This window comes from Trachurus trachurus (assembly GCF_905171665.1).
Source record: "Trachurus trachurus genome assembly, chromosome: 22".
Lineage (NCBI taxonomy): Eukaryota > Metazoa > Chordata > Actinopteri > Carangiformes > Carangidae > Trachurus > Trachurus trachurus.
Window position 1 is genome coordinate 28,293,136 of NC_139907.1, and position 17,662 is coordinate 28,310,797.

Sequence of the window (17,662 nt, forward strand, 5' to 3'; positions counted from 1 at the left end):
TCAGTGAAATAGCTGATACAGTAAGCTAATGACTGTAGAGAGACTTTACTCAATTCAATTTTACTGATTGTTGTGCAAGTTGTGTATCTCAGGGTCAGAGGGGACATACTGTACAGATACACTGATATGTTATCGTTTTGATCACTATTATTATATGGGTGGGGTGGGGGGGGGGGCAGTTAGCTGGTTGCTTAGAGTTCAGTGGGAGGGTTTTCGGCCGGCTGACCATTGGAGTTACCGCCTCTCCTCCATATATGGAGAGCACACTCCCACTAAAATCCAACAGGGCACAGTTTGTATGCCCATAGTAGGATCACAAAACACAAAACAACATGTTTATATTAATGACATAATGTTCATTATGCTTCTAGCCTGTCTAGGCTCTACCTGGTCTTTTTACTAAACTTAACCAACTCTTTCAAAGGAGGTTAAATCGAAAGCAACTGGACTTAGTTATTTGTCTAGGAAGACGTTTCACCTTCATCCAAGAGGCTTCATCAGTTCATGTACGCAGCTGACCAGGCTGGGACTGGTCCAACTATCTGGTGTGGAGACTCACTATTTAACCTCTTGTGTGGGCGTTTCACAAGGGTGATGATGTCACTGGTTCCCTTTTGTGCTCCAAGTGCCAACGACAGTCGTTGGAGTGACAGTCGTTGGTGGGAAGTTGGTTTCGACTTCGTTAGTGCCCTATTGTTTTCTAACAACAGTCGTTGGAGTCACTTGCCACTTGTGAACAGTAGTTGTTCTTTGAGGCTAGATTGTTGAGTCTCCTGGGAAGGGATGAAAGGGCAGCATTGTAAATTGGGGATAGGTGGTGTCTCAGACCTCCTCCCCTGTTGAGGGTTGGTTTTTCTACTTTTACAAAAATGGCTTCTTTAACTCCTCTTTCAAACCATCTGTCTTCTGAAGACAGATGGTTCCGATAATCAAAGGTGAAACGTCTTCCTAGACAAATAACTAAGTCCAGTTGCTTTCGATTTAACCTCCTTTGAAATACTATGACCTGGGCAAATGAGAATATGCACCGGCTTAACCAACTCCTTTCTTCATTGCCTAAACCCAACCAAAGCATCTCCCTCAGTCAGCTGTCAGCACGAGCGGCGGCTGCAGCAGCCTCGCGCCCGTGTGAGCTCAAGCCGGCTTCAGGGAGCAGGGGGGAGAAAAAAAGTGTATTTCTTTTTATTTACTGTGTGGGAGATCTCCAACAACGGAGTCGGGGAGAAAGCAAGTGGGACAGATCTGCCCAGTGAAATAATACTCAATTACAACTTTATGCAGGATACAATGTGAGTGTCAGATTTAACACCTGATGTTTGTCTTCCTCTCAAATGTTGTGAAGCAGAACCATACATTAACATGTACAGAAAACACAAGTCAAACTATACTTGAGTTCTTTCCAACACTTACACACCACAAGAACTGTTTCAGCAGAGAATTTAGTGTGATGTAGCAGAGGAGAGTCAAACCTACTCTGTTCTCCTGGTTCTGTGACCAGCAGCCTCCTCCTGAGATCTCCCTCAGCTCACTGATACACTCTCTGATTGTCTTCACCAGCTGGGCAGGTTAAAGTCACTGGAACAGAGTAGAACATATAATCAGATGGCAGGCCAGCCCATTATGGAGAGTCAAACCAATCACGTTATTCTCTGCATATTATACACATATGCTCACTAAAGAGCAGAGCAAGAGGATTATGTGTGTTTGTACACATGGGTATCATTCATGAAATGTTTAAAAATCTGTGCGTAGATTTGCACATAAAAGCCCATGCTACTAAAGCCCTACTCTGGATTCATGAACTCTAAGATCATCAATGCCAACCCATGGAATCCACAGCGAGCTCCTGCTAATCACTGTCACTAAACATAGATCCTCAGTAGTAGTAGTCAGTAGTAAACATAGCTCACCCATGACATGAATAGCCATAGGAGTACATGACCTGCGTCTGTGTGTGTGAGAGAGGTCATTTTAGGTGAAGTGGAGTTAAAGTAACATTGCAGAGTTTTTCGGCCTTAAAATAATGTTTCCAGACTCACTGCAATGGTAGAAAAATGGTTAATAGGATGAATGGTGCTGCCACCGCAGCCTGAGCAGCTGAAACTGCACTATGTAACTTCCCTGCACGGGTACGAACACCGCCCCCCCTCTTCCCCCCCTCCCCTCTGCGTCGAGGGAGAGACGTGGTGGGTAAAAGTGAAACTTACGGTTCCCCTCCGGTCGTTTTCCCCTTTCCCTCCAATGCCAAATATTTATCAATAATATTGATAAATATCAATAAACATTGCTATGTGAAATTCCAACGGTCATACCATATACCGTTGGAAAGGTGAAATTCTAGGCTAAAACTGCATGCAAACCAGTTTTATCACAATCACACACAAATACCATGCCGTGGATTTAGATAAAAATGCTGCAAAAGCTGTATGATGGCACATTCTCCGAAATAGGCACGACATGTTACCTCAAGTTAGAAGCGTATGCCTGTACTCGACTGAAAGCTGACACTGCAGGGATTCCAAAAGTGAAATCTGTTTCAGTTCGACCAAAACTCATCGAGATATCGGCGAAAACAGAGGGGGAAAAAAGATTCTTGTCTTACGTTCTGTGTTTTGTTTTAATAGATTGATTTGAATCTTCTCAAATCTCTGTGAAAAAAACATTCCTTGATCCCTGGGAAAGTTTTCCCTTGAGTTTTTTTTGGTTGTCCAACTGATTTTTTCTTTGGACAGAGTGACTGTTTCAAGCTGCCCATTCCCCTCCGGATGTGGTACAGAGGGCCTGTCCCATTTCTCCACACTTGGGCGAGTGTGCGTGGTTATGCACACACTTTAGTTACATTTTGCTGCTGGAACATTTGCATTATGTGCAAGCATTTATAAAGTGGCCAAGCGTGCAGGGGGTATTTAAAAGCAATCGGGACATACTTGACAAGTGAAGTTTGTTATCTGAGCGCTATTGTGCACACTAGCACTCGGCAACACACACACACACACACACACACAGCACAGCAACAGTTTTAATAAACAGTGCTGCTGGATCACAGTCTCATCTACTCCAAAAGTGTCTCTGTGTGCAACATTCAAACCATAAATGTGTAAGCCCAACTCCATAAGAAAAAAAAAGATAAACATATAGGATTAAACACAGCATGATGAAAAATATAAGTTATAATCAATAGAGAAAATTCATTAAATTATAATGGTATATTAATAAAATGATCATATGTAAAAGTAAACTTAAAAACAACAAAACTTAAATAGAAAAATATGAGATAACGTATATAAAATATGAGATTAAAAAGTCAAATTCATTTTATTGAAATTTATTCAATGGCATTTCCCAAACGTGGCTTGTGGCTCCCGATGATGGCAGACTTCACCAGCTGGTGCATTGTGGGATTTATACTTAAATATAAATACTGCTCCGATGCGGTCTTGCCGAAAGTGTGTGTAAAGTGCAAATCAAGCGCACTGCACTTTTGGTTGTTGGAGAAATGAGACACATTTGTGCACTTACACTAAGCCCACAAACGCGCACGCCAAGTGTTTATACTGGGACAGGCCCACAATGTGCGTTTCAGTTAAATAGGAAATGGGGGGCCTGAAAACTGTTGGCGACCCAATATAGGAATGAAATTACTGCCCTTCATCAGACATGAAACTGCCAACAGGTGCACCTGCTTAAATCAGTCTGACAGATCACGTGACAGATCACGTGATGACATCAGTGGTGAAAAAAACAGATGAAACCCAAATATTGGAAAATTACATCAAGAGCAGTCAAGCTGCACAGTACACTGATTTTTTTTGTTTTTTGTTTTTATATGTTTATTGCTTTTCAAAATTTAAGAGAAACACAGAACAAACAGATAAAAAAAAAGATAAGAAAGAAAAACCCTCCGTCCACCCCAAAACATGAACAGAATCAGCTCATCTCATGAGAAAATAATAAAGGCCACAGTCATTACAATAAACTAAATATATTTAAAGAAATGATGACAGAGACGGTGGTGATTAAATATAGAGAAGGAATTTTACTTTTGAGTTTTGAGTTTCGGTTACATGGATCTAACGCATGATACGGGTTGAAATTAAATGTGTTCACCACCACACCGTCTGTGTCGCCAATTCCCCTTTTCCTCCAAACCATGTGTACTCATGAGTCAGAGTTTGTTTAGGGCTGCGCACATCCTCCCGTCAAGTTTGTTTTTTATAGATCACAACCTTGGCGTGGAAAGTCACGTACGCAACGGTTATAAATGAGACCCGAGTTTCTTCTCTGCCCTTATACAGGAACTGCCTGGTTGTTCAGGAAATGCTTGTTTGTGTCTGAGCTAAGACGGTAGAGGGGAAGACGTTGCTCTCACTCGTCCATTACAGCACTGGACGTGACTGAAGCAACATCGTGTCTGTGTCTCTCTTTTTTTTCATCATCTATTCCCCTTTACAGGTAAAAAAAAAAAAGTGAACATAATCGGTTTTGTGACGTGTTTCTATGTTTTCTGTGTCTTAAGAGATAAGTAGGAAGTAAAATACTGGAGTTTGCAGTAACTTTGAGAGCTAATAAGTTTTGTTTTACTTGAATGTTACACCCACCGTAGCTTTTTTGCTAGCTGCGTTGTGTGGCGCGGACGCCATTGTTTCAGAGGTGTAGTTGTGCCGTTTGTGTGCAATGTTTGACATTTAATGAGAATATTTGATGATAAACGTGTAGCACTGTTATTGTTTTTATTTGCATGGGTAAAGGGTGATGTTAATTGCTTCCATTTTGCAGGATACTAGTTTGGTTATGACTACTATACATGACAGATGTGATACTTTCAGTTATATTTGAACGGAAGCAGATGTAAACCATGGGTTTATATTTTACCATACAGTGTGCTGTTCATTAAAGTACAGTTTGTCAATTCTGATTTAAACCATTGTAAAGATATCTTATGTTTCCAGTACAATGCTTTATTTTTCTAACTGAGCAATCCTTTGAGATAGCAAAGCGGTTCAACTACTCCTGTGATCGGGAGACTCAAATATGTAGGCTACGCCCTTGACGACTTGAATCAAAACAACAACTGTGCGCTTCGAAACCGCAGAATCGTTGGGAAAGAGAGAAGCAGTGAGGAGGATGACGGTGCTTCAGAGGCTTAAAGTTTTGACTCATCTGAAATGAAAAATTATTAAAAAAAAACTAGAGTTCAGACTTCAGCCTGCTCAGACAGCAGGGCCACAGCTCCAGCTCTTTTACTACTTTATTGCAAGGCATCAACCTTCACATACATAACCAGTCATTTCATTTTCTCTGCAATATTGTACCTTGCTTTTTTTTTTCTTGATTTATTTCTTTTTTTCCCCCAACATCCTCATTCATGTCTATACATGAAACAAATCAACATCCACACACACTAGTGTGTCCACTAGGGGCAGAAAAAGCTCTCTGTTAATGTGCTCATCGAGTGGACTTTTTTTTTTATTATTATTATTTTTTTTACTTCTCAAACAGCACCACAAGTGACAACACATGTGAGCCATATTATATAGGCTAAATATTGTAAATGTTGTGTGTTTTTTGTCTGTTATATTTTGTTTGGGGGAAAAAATAAGCTAATTTCTCATTTAGGGCTACACACATCTCGTGAAATTTGAAATGTAATGTGAAGTCAATATTCAGCTTCTTTTATTTCACATTTGAGACATTTGGTGAAAATAGAATGACAGATAACATTTATGCTCAAAAAGCAATTTCACAAAATTTCATTTGAACTTGTTTTCTACACTTATTTTTTTTCTTAACTTATTTTTATACAGTCTATGGCTGCTATAAGCTCAGACTGCTGGGGGACACATCTGGTTACATGGAGCCCTCTTGCACATTGTTTTTTTCTGTTTGTTGTTATGATGATGTTTGGGCTATACAAATAAAATCCCCTTGCCTTGCCTTTTCATCTTCTCAAACCAGCCCTGTTCAGAATGGCTGGTTGCCCCGCCCCACCCCTTCTACTGGTACTATGTAGGGGTGGTATTATGCAAATTCGAAAACTAAATGACATCATTGTCAGACAACTGAGGCAACAGCTCATAAAGCCAGGAACACACCGGGGAGAGTCGGACGGCGTCGGGTACACGTCTGTTTGGTGTGTTCATTTGCGTCAGGGACGCGCGGAAGCTGTCGGGTCTCGTCGGGCCTGATTGAACATGCAGTCGGGGAGCGTCGGACGTCGGAGAGTAGACTCGTCGGGTACTCTGATTGGCTGTGTGCTAGCTATGGCGGTGCCCTAGCGAATCAGTTTGGTGTGACGGAGGGGCGCAAGTGACCATAGTAAACAAACAGTGCGGTCTCTCCTTACTATTCCTCCTGCGATGTCTTTGGGCAATAACAAGCCCGAGAGCAGACAACGCGACCATCAGCTCAGCAAGAGCGATCATTTTGCTGCCAAGCTTTGTTTTCCAAAACGTCCAAAACGTCTTCTCAAAACTAATAACAAACTAACGTTGTGTGCACTTTGTTTTTAACTCATTGAATGCCAACCACGTAATTTTACATTTTTCGTTCCCATGCTTTGAGTGCCAAAAACGGTGTGTCTGTGTTATTGTTGTTAAGTGGCACCCCCCCCCCGAAGAGCGACAGACACAAACAGAGCACTGTGTTATTGTTGTTAAGTGGCGAGTCATGAGAATAACGCCGCCGAATCGCCGTTTATGGTCGGAACTACGACGGTATGTGGTCTTCTTCCAACCTCTGACTTTAATTCTTGATGAATGAAAACATGAGTCTGTCTTGCGCCGAATTTCACGGTGCGCGGAGGCTCATAAATGTAGTGTGAAAACGCTTCGCTTTTCCAAAACTCCTCGTTGTCCCTTTAAATAGCCTTTAAAAAGTGATATTTCCATAATATGCCCCCTTTATATCACGGCGTAGGCCTATGTTCTCTGCTAAAACCAATCACACAGTGTGAAATACATTTTGAAAAATAACTTAAAACTTCACAACATTTTCGAGGTAGATGTGTATTTTTATCTGACAACTACAGTGATTTTTATTTTTCTCTGTTCTGTTCAAGGTTCAGCATGGAAGCTTCACCTCAGTCATTTCTAACAAAGATTAAAGAAGTGATGCAAACTAAAGGGCCTGCCATAGCAGCTACAGTGATCCAGGAGTATTTACAAGAGCAAGAAAATATTCAGCTAAACATTGCCATCACAGGAGAGGTTGGCTCTGGTAAATCCACCTTTGTTAATGCCTTCAGAGGTGTAGACAACAGAGATAAGAACGCTGCTCCTACTGGTGTTGTAGAAACCACCACTGTAGTTACATCATACCCCCATCCACATAATCCCAAAGTTACATTATGGGATCTCCCTGGCATCGGTACCACCAAGTTTCCTACTGACCAGTACCTGCAGCATGTTGGATTTGAGAAGTTTGACTTCTTCATCATCATCTCAGACACTCGCTTCAGAGAAAATGATGTGAAACTGGCTCTGGAGATTCAGAAGATGGGGAAACAGTTCTACTTTGTTCGTTCAAAGATCGACCAGGACCTGGCTAATGCAAAGAGAAGTCAGAGAGAGTTCAATGCTGAAAACACCCTGGAACAAATCAGGAAGAACTGCATTCAGGGTAAGAACAATCATTTGTCACATGTTGTTGTGATGTTCAAAAAATACTATCTTAGATTTGTTCAGACTTTAGTTCCATTCATCAGACCCTGATACATTGGAAAACAATTCCACATTACCATACATACCATTATACTGTAGGTCTAGTGGGATGTGACCTCATGCTTCTTTAGATTAGGATCATATTCTATGACTCCGTCCAGACCAATAACTGTTAGTCAGATCAAAGTCTGTTGATCAGAAGGAAAACTCATCAACATATTTTCATTGATTTTTTCATTCTCTGTGTGTCACAGGTCTTCAGGATCAAGGTTTTGGCTCTCCTCAGGTCTTCCTGGTTTCCAGCTTTGAGCTGCACCTGTATGATTTCCATCTGCTGCAGGAGACTCTGGAGAGAGAACTTCCTGCTCACAAGAGGAATGTTCTGCTGTGTGCTCTACCCAACGTCAGCAGAGACATCATCGAGAAGAAGAAAGAGATTTTACAGTCACAGATAAAGTATTTAGCCTCCTTATCTGCTCTGATAGGAGCTGTACCAGTCCCTGGTCTCTCTTTTACTGCTGATCTAGGCCTTCTGGTTGGTAGCATCAAGAAGTACCAAGTTACTTTTGGTCTTGATATGAAGTCTCTGAAGAGTCTTGCTCAAACAACAGGTGTGCCGTTGGCTGATCTTAGAGCAGTGATGACATCACCACTGTCTGCAGCAGAGATTCAAGGTAATGACATTATGCAACTGTTATCAGTGACGGCAGGGGTAGTAGATGGCTTGGCATTGCTTACCAAAAATATAGCACAGGTATCAATTACTGCTGCATTAACAGCAGCAGAGGAAGGAGCTAGATTCATTCCAATAATTGGAATCCCAGTAGCAATGGGCCTGTCTTTTACCTCCACATACAGATTGCTCAGTTGGTCTCTCAACATGCTTTCTGATGATGCACAGAAGGTATTTGAAAAGACCCTGCGCTTAAACCCCTCAGTTTGATGAATGATGGGAAATGTATATAAAGGGGAACTATGCAAGTCTGGTTTCAACTGCATGCGGGTGAGAAAGCAATCCATGAAGCAGTGCCAGTGAACAGCGTTGTACAATTACTCTGAAGCTGTTTAATTACGGGAAAAATCCTGGATAGTTTTTCTTTAAAACTGTTGGTCTACAAACAAGGACTTTCTGAGTGATTTGTTTCTAAGTGCAATTATTTTTATTAGTGTCTATAAATCCAGTTCCACGCTTATTGTCTGAAAAATCTATTTTCATCTGGTTGAAATGCTTTGGAATTCCCAAATTCTATTTTATACTGATCTATCAGTGACCAGTGACTAACTGAAATATGTAAATATATAGTACAAAAAGCAGGCAAACTAAACCTGTGACTATATAAATACTGAAGAAAGCTGGACAGCCATGAGTCAGTAAGTGATAATACCTGTGTATGAGACGTGACAGATGTCAGTCACACATCATTAATATGAAATCATTAAAAAATGTAGATAAACAGGTCTGTTATGTTCCATATCAAGTCCATAACAAGGAATAGTAGGTATATTACGATGCCATGTAAAGCCCTTTGAGACAAACTGTTTGTTAAACGGGCTATACAAATAAAATTGCCTTGCCTTGCCTATTATACTAATAGATCATGTGACATCCTGTTCAGACTCTGGAGTTATTTTCAGTTAAATTTTTGTTAAGACCTATTCCATGTACCTGGTATATTTAAAAATAAGCCCCTTGTGGCTTTTTGCCTCTCCCTGCACTGTCCTATTGTTACCTATCATGTTTTATGTTGTATTCTTTTAACTTTGTGCAAAAATAAAAATTCAAAATTCAATTCAATATTTCCTGGGGAGCCGGATGTAAAACTTTGGTTACAGTTTAATCAAATATGTCAAATAAAACCGACTGTAATGATCAGGGATGTACCTCTGCTCTTTTTTTCTCTAACCTCAGTGTTGACCTATATCCTGTCAGCCTCTGTGTATATGTAGTCTAACATTTGTCCTACATCTGCCAGCTTGTCTTCACAGTAGCTGTTCGTCCAGTTTAGTCATTCCTGTTTCTCATTTGTATTTAGTGTGTGACCTTAGGTTCCTGATTTTTGATACTTTCCTTCACTCTTGTGTTGTTTGCATGTGTTATATTGTGTAATTTCAAAGTTTTTACCATGGTGAATGACTAATAAAATGTATACCACACCCTGTACACCACTGGTTCCCAACCTGGGGGGCCCGACCCCCCAAGGGGAGTGCCAAAGATCCGGGGGGGTCGCGAAGCCCTCTTGATTTTAAGGGGTTTAATAATTTTAATGTAATTAAAATGTTAAATAAATGAGTAGGCTAAGCATTTAATTAATATATGTGACAAAATCAACTAAATTCAATGGCCACATTAAACATTTTTTCGTGTATTTAAATAGATAAACAAATAAGTTATAGGCCTATATCAATAGATGACTGAATATCAACAGTTTTAAAACATTAAATACATAATATACAGCAGGACAATATCAGTCACAACAAATACTACTGATACTGTAATAGTATTTTTGGTTACAGAAGTTAATACAATTGATCAAAAAGCTAAGTTAGCAGCAAAAAAAAGAATAAAACCGCTGATCATCCTATAAAGTTATGGCGGGAATGTCATCATCAGTATGAGCTGAGTGATCGATTTAATAAAAAATACAAACACAATATTTCAGTTTTGCATTGGCTGATACATCAACTTGTTTAAAATACTGGCTAGCATGTATGTTGTTCAGCATGCTTCTTTACAAGTTACCAAAACCAGCATCTCACCCATCACCCCAAACACTTAAGTTATGTTACATGAATATAACCCCAGATCTGACTTCACTGTGAGGGGGTCACCAAAGTTTACAATGGTAAAAATATGGGTCCCTTAAGAAAAAGGTTGGGAACCACTGCTGTACACCATCACTCCACCACTACCAGTCTGTGCTAGTGATGGGATCGGCAGTTCTTTTGACTGTACTGAATCACTAGAATCAGTTCCTTAAAATGAGTCGTTCAAAAAATTCGTTCACCGAATCACCCCCCCCCCCCCCCCGTCAGACGTTACAGCCCCCCCCCCCCCCCCTCCTCTCTGTAAGGGACAGTGAAAAAAAAAAATATCCCGCGAATATCTGTACTGTACACTCTACGTCCCCTTTCCTTTTTTTTTTAATATTTTATATTTTTTTATATTTATTTTTAAATTACTACACAGTGAACGCGAGTCCTCACTTAACATGACGCTACACAGCTCTGTGCATGCAGTACACCAGGCAGTGAGTGACACAGCGCCACATTCAGCACAGTACGTGAACCTGAATCACGTCTGCAGCAGCAGTTCTCTGGTGCAGGTTCGCGAATCACCAGTGAGTGAGTGAGTAACAGCTTCCCCAGCGGCAGTTCTCTGTGTGTGCAGTAGGTACGCGAATCATGAGTGAGTGAGTGGCAGCGCAAACCTGAATCACGTCCTCAGCAGCAGTTATGATGCGAAGCCTGCGAAGCTAGTTCAGGCAGACGACTCAAGCCGCGCCCATCCTGATCAGCTGATCAGTCACATGCTCTCCTCGCCCAGATAGGGCGGGCTATTTAAATCTCCCAGCTCACCTGCTCGCTCCTGGCTATGCTTCTGCTGCTGCGCCGCTGGGTTACACCCCGCCTTTCCGAAGCCCCGCCTTTCCGACAATAGACTTCCATTCATCGTAATAGCGGGGTTTTCTATTTTTTCTAAAGACCCCGCTACTCCGAAAAGGCTATTGGGGGAAAACCCCAGTGCGCAGTGCGCATTGATCCTTTTTTCCTTTTTGGGGTCAAACGGATCATGTGCTTAATTAACTGCAAAACAAGCAAATACTTCATATTAATGACATATAATGTTCATTATGCTTCTAGCCTGTCTAGCCTCTACCTGGTCTTTTTACTAAACTTAACCAACTCCTTTCTTCATTGCCTAAGCCCAACCAAAGCACCTCCCTCAGTCAGCTGTCAGCACGAGCAGCGGCTGCAGCAGCCTCGCGCCCCTGTGAGCTCAAGCCGGCTTCAGCCGTGCTCGAGCGGAGCAGGGGGGGAGAAAAAGAAAAAAGTGTATTTCTTTTACTGTGTGGGAGATCTACAACAACCGAGTCGGGGAGAAACCAAGTGGGACAGATCTGCCCAGTCTCTGAGCAGCGCACGTTTCACAGACAAGCCACAAAGCAGAATGTAAACAACGTCACGCGGTTCAGCACCTTGGACAGCTGCGGGGGGGGGGGGGGGGGGGGGGGGGGGGGGGTGTCGGAGTAGCGGTGTTTCGAAGTGGGGGTATTTCGGAACAGCGGGGTGTCGAAGTGGAGGTGTGTCGGAATGGAGAGCTGTCCCCGCGCCGCTGCTCTGCTTTCGCCGCTGCTGCTTCTGCAAATCAGCAGGGCAAGGAGCTTGGCTAGGGAAAGCAGATATTACTGACGCTTTTAAAGTAATGCCGCTGCATCCCTCCCAGTGGCATTTATTCAGGGTCAAGTGGCGCTCCAAATTCTACTTCGCAGTGAAGCTAACTTTCGGATGCCGAAGCAGCCCTCGCATTTTTGACACCCTGTCTGAAGCGCTGTGCTGGATTTTGTACAACACGCATAAATTACCTTTTGTCCTGCACCTCCTAGACAACTTCCTGGTGGTAGATTTTCCGGCTTCTCCCCCAGCGCGCTGCATCTCAACTGTGAAAGAGCTTTTCTTATCTCTCGGAGTGCCTCTTCTGAGGAAAAAACCGCAGGCCCCAGCACCCGCCTCGAGTTCTTAGGCATCATATTGGACAGCGTTCGCATGCAGGCCTCTCTCCCTGAAGAGAAACTGTGCCGCATCAGGGATATTTTCAAAACCTTTACTTCAGCCTCATCTGTGTCGAAAAGAGACCTCCTCTCTCTGCTGGGTCATCTTAATTTTGCAATGAGGATCGTCCCTCAAGGGCGTGCGTTCGTGTCCCGTTTACTTGACCTGTCAAAATCAGTTAAAAACCTCCAAGACCGTATCATGTTAGATCAGGGGTGCTTGTCTGACATTCATTTCTGGTCCCTTTTCCTAGATCAGTGGAATGGCATCTTCCTTTTTCTTTAATGAGAAATCTGAAACCTCTGCTTCCATGGAGTTTTTTACAGACGCAGCTCCCTCTGTTGGCTTCGGGGGCTTCTTCAAAGGGGAATGGTTTGCCGGGGCTTGGCCAGAGGAAATCCTCAATTTACCATTAGACTGCAAGTCCACCGCGCTGTTCGAACTGTATCCCATAGTTGTAGCTTCTCTTTTGTGGGGAGGTAACTGGTCTCGCAAACAGATCATAGTGCTGTGTGACAACGAGGCTACAGTGAATTTGATAAACAAAGGGCGCTCCTCCAAACCAGCCATTAATCGCCTTCTCAGACGTCTTACCTGGACATGCGTGACAGGCAATTTTATTATGCGTGCCGTTTTCATTCCAGGCCATATTAACCGCATCGCTGATGCTCTCTCTCGCTTCAAATTTCAGAAATTCAGAATCCTGTGTCCAACTGCCAAGCCATGCAGCCTGCCATGCCCCTCCTTCTCTCAAACTGTCCTAGACTAGGCTGTGACCAACCTCTGTCCTCTCTGCTGAGCGCTGCGGCCAAATACATGAGGAAAGGTCTCTCTCAAAACACATTAAAAGCCTACGATTCAGCTTGGTGGTTTTTCTCTGCGTTCTGTGCTCGATTTGCCTGCCCACCTTTACCTGTAAATATCCCTTTAGTTTGTGCATTTATGGTCCACTCCTTCGAGTCCCGCAAATTGCAGCCTCTCTCAATTAAGGCTCTGTTAGCTGGCATTCAGTTCCACCTCCGCTGCCAGGATGCTACGGTCTGCAGCCTCTTCCAGAATCCCAGCATTCGCCTTCTTCTCAACGGCCTCAAAAAAGAACAACTGCCAGGCAATGATAAACGCTTACCCCTTACCATCACCTTGGTGCAATCCATGGTTTCCAAATTAAGATCTGGGCTGTTCACTCCTCTCATTAACAAGATGCTAGAGGCTGTTCTGTTAATGGCTTTCTACGGGTTTATGCGGTGCAGGGAATTCACCACCAGGTCTCTGGCTTTCAACCCTATGCACGACCTCTGCTTTTCTGATTTACAGCTCGAATCAGATCACTACACTATTTTTCTGAAGCACTCTAAAACCGACAGGATGCATAAAGGAACTCCTGTGATAATTGCAAAAAATAATTCTGTTTTCTGCCCTTTCGACTCCATGCTACGCTTCCTGAGATCCCGGCCTGCACCTGCTCCCAGCGACCCGCTCTTTGTCGTCGACGGCAAGCCCATGACCCGCACCTGGTTTTCCGCTCGGCTCCGGGAACTCTGCTCTAGCTGTGGGCTAAATCCTGATGTGTACACCGCTCATTCCCTCCGGATTGGAGCAGCCACTACTGCCGCCCTGCTCATGCCCACTTCTTCCCTGAAGTCTCTGGGCCGCTGGTCCTCGGCCGCCTATGTCCGATACATTCGGTTCAGTAAAAACGAAATTCTGCAGGCCCAAAAACTTATGAGTGCCAATGCCGTGTAATGCATGAAATGTGTCTTCAATAAATGTTCTGCAACTATTCTCGTCTCTCTAGGATGCTTCAGGTGGATTGCCGGGGAGTCTTCACTCTAATTGTCTTTGTTTCCTCAGAAGTCCCATGTTCAGGCCCTAGCTGCGGGGAATCCCGGTCAGGGTGGAGGCCCCATCTTCATTGCTTGCAGCATCAGGCTCTGTATCTCAAGCCTGTTTGGGGGTCACTGCAGTTTTGGGGGGTCAGCTTCATTCCCTGTAAATGTCTGGCAAGGCAGATCATTCAGGGAACGAATATGAGTCAGAGCCTGACGCCAAACCTGCTGCAACCATGCTCAAGAATATGCTATCCATGCTGTGCTTCAGCTTGCTATGCTTATGCTCAATAAATGATTTCTTCTCATTCCAGAGTTGTCTGATTGAACTCTGTTTGTGCAGTAGGTTCGCGAATCACCAGTGAGTGAGTGAGTAACAGCTTCCCCAGCGGCAGTTCTCTGTGTGTGCAGTAGGTTCGCGAATCAAGAGTGAGTGAGTGGCAGCGCAAACCTGAATCGCGTCCTCAGCAGCAGTTCTCTGTGTGCGCAGTAGGTTCGCAGGTAATGAGTGAGTGAGTGGCAGCGCGGACGTGAATCACCCTGTCAGTACGTTTGCGAACGACACGGAGTGAACTGGAGCCCAGGGGCGGGTCCAGGATATTTTCTGAGGGGTGGCACAGGGGGTACCAACAGTGAATCTGGGGGGGCCGCCCAAAAGTAACAAAAATTAAGGCTGCCACTGATCGCTGTCTTGAATGTTTATATTGTACAGTTACACATGTCTTCATCTTGCTATTATTGGCCACATTAAATCTTTCAACTTGTAAGGAAGATGCCTGTGTGACCTTCTCATTTTCCACTTGTCAATATTAAAATGATAGTCAATCAATAATCAACTCTATCTTGTAAATAAGAAGTCTTAGCATGAACATTACTCAAATGGTGAAAATTGAGAGCAATAACAATCTTAAACCATTTTATATATTTACTATACAGAACACTATAGGATGTTTGCTGTACAGAGTTGATTAAGAGCCTACAGTAAACATAGCAGTACCTTTATCTCCTATATAATATTAACCAGTCCACCTGGACTTATTTTGTTTTTTTAGCTGTAAAAGTGTCATACAGGCTGCTATGAGTATGTGCTTTTGTCCCTTTTTTCAGGACAATTTCTTCTTTCAACATCTGGCAGTTGTTTTTCTCTACTGTGTGATATAAGTGTTATAACAGGGTGTAATAACAGAAAAACACAAAAAACAGAATTTAATTTTTAGTGGTTTTTACTCAATAAGGCACTGAGATATACATGGATAAAATAATTTGAATGTACAAAATGAACTTTGAACTAAAATACACTAGAAACAACAATTACGTCAATTTTGAACCAGTAGTTGTTTGTTTTAAGTCTCATTTTTCTTAAGTGGGTCCAGGCGTTTTTGGCCCTGCTGGTACCTTACTGCAAACAGCAGTACCTGTCCAGCTGTAAGCAGAGGCCTACACTGCACTGCTGACATTTCCATTGAGTGTTTCTTTTGTAGACAGTGTAGGCTACTGCTTTCTCCATCTCTCCAGTGCAAGTAGGGACAGGAAAACAGCTGGCAAAGACTTGTAGTGTTGTTGATGGCTGTTCTTCAGAAGACATCCTAAAAGCAAAAAAGATCAGATCAGATTCATCACAAAGAAAATACTTGATCAGCAGTAGAATAATAAAAAAAAAAGTAATAAACATGACAGCAGTGTCCACAAAAGATAAAAGTAAGACACCTTCAGTAAAATAAACAAAACTACTATTCCACATTATATTGTTTGAAACTAGCAGGATAATATTGCAACAGCCACTAAGAAGAATATTGCAATTAAGTGTTTAGTGAAGCAGCAGAGATATAGCCTATATAAAAAAACAAAGAAAGAAACAGAAATTGAAACAGCAAAACAAACATGATCAATCTTTACTACTCACCCAAATTCAGATGAATTTCCTCCATCTCTGAACGTGCTGGGTATTATTATCTTCCCGGACGACCTCCTCAAAATGTCCGGAGTGAGAAAAAAATATATAGAAAAACACAGCGAAAAAAACGAGCAAACACGGTAAAAACACGGTTCAAAAAGGCAAACCAATGGGAAATAACACAGCAAGAACACACGGATACAACACACAGTGAAAAACACACTAAAATACACGTAAAGTCCGATAAAATCTCACTTGTCAACACAGCTCCGTTCAATATTAGAAATTCTCTGGTCACATTCAGTCTCTCTCCTTCCTCATTCAAAGCTCGGCTTTCCCGGGGCTGCTGTGACGCTGCGCCTGGGATTACCGTAATGACCAGTATATCACTGAAAAGCGCAGAATGTCTGCTTTCAGAAACCGTGTTCCTTTTTTTTTGGTTGCGCGAACAGTCTAAGATTTACGGTAATTTAAAAAAACCGGTGTAGAAACCTGTCACCGGCGGCAGTGATTGACATTACGACAGGACAATGACCATTGGGGGGGCACACGGGGTGGCCAATCAGATTGCAGGGGTGGCACGTGCCCCCCCGTGCCACCACGGTAGACCCGCCTCTGCTGGAGCCCTCAGCCCCGACTGTCAGTGAACCACGCGCACAGAGTGAACTGGAGCTCAGTCCCCAGTACAGTGAACCACGCGCGCAGTGAGTGAACTGGAGCTCTCAGCCCCGACTGTCAGTGAACGCATCACTGAACACGCACCGTTCCCTCGCAACGAGAGTCTCCGCCACCAGATTCGCAGGTCATTCAGTGATTCACAGACCACAGCAGTTCCACTGTCGGCCTGCACGCTCGCTGCTGAGCTCAACTACTGAACTGAGAAAGGAACGAATCAGGTCAGGAAGTGATTCTAGTCAGTACGTTCACTTAAATAATTGTTTGTTCCTTCGAACGAATCACTCGCGAACTACACAACACTATGCTGCTGTGGACACAAGACAGATCGGCTCCATGGATTCATGCTGTCGATGCCAAACTCTGACCCTATGAGAAAAATAGAAGTATGGAAATGTACTCAAAAGGGTACAAACCCTTGTCGCTCCAGGCATACCTTTTTTAGAGACAAGTTTGTAACCATTGGTGCCGGTACATTTTTGTACCTTTTCAAAATGTACCAGTTTAAGTACAAGCATCTAAAGGGTTTTATACCCGTTAGATGCTAGGTGCACAATTGTACAGTACTTGTACATTATATACTTGTACTACTTGTGCTTGTAACTGGTGTGTGGATCGATCCCACGACCTCTCGCACCGGAGGCGACGATGCTAACCGCTTCGCCAAGACCTTTGCCTTACTGGTACCTCATGACAGTGGCACACCTGCGGACCTCCGTTACATATATTTAAAAAATAATTACTAGTTGAATGTTTAATTATTATCCCTATGTTAAATCATATTAATAGTCACCTCATAGGTTACCAGACTCCTACTTAAGCTACAAATTTTTTCTAAC

General features: G+C 42.9%; 1 protein-coding gene across 1 annotated transcript; it reads left to right on the forward strand.

The window, feature by feature from the left end:
- Positions 1–7,109: 7,109 nt before the first annotated feature.
- On the forward strand, positions 7,110–14,171 carry LOC311005276 (interferon-gamma-inducible GTPase 10-like; the record flags this gene model as incomplete). Its single annotated transcript, XM_083997633.1, has 3 exons — positions 7,110–7,617; positions 7,913–8,114; positions 13,679–14,171. The coding sequence occupies 3 exons, from the start codon at positions 7,110–7,112 to the stop codon at positions 14,169–14,171; spliced, it is 1,203 nt and encodes a 400-aa protein (XP_083853759.1).
- Between the last annotated feature and the right edge of the window lie 3,491 nt (positions 14,172–17,662).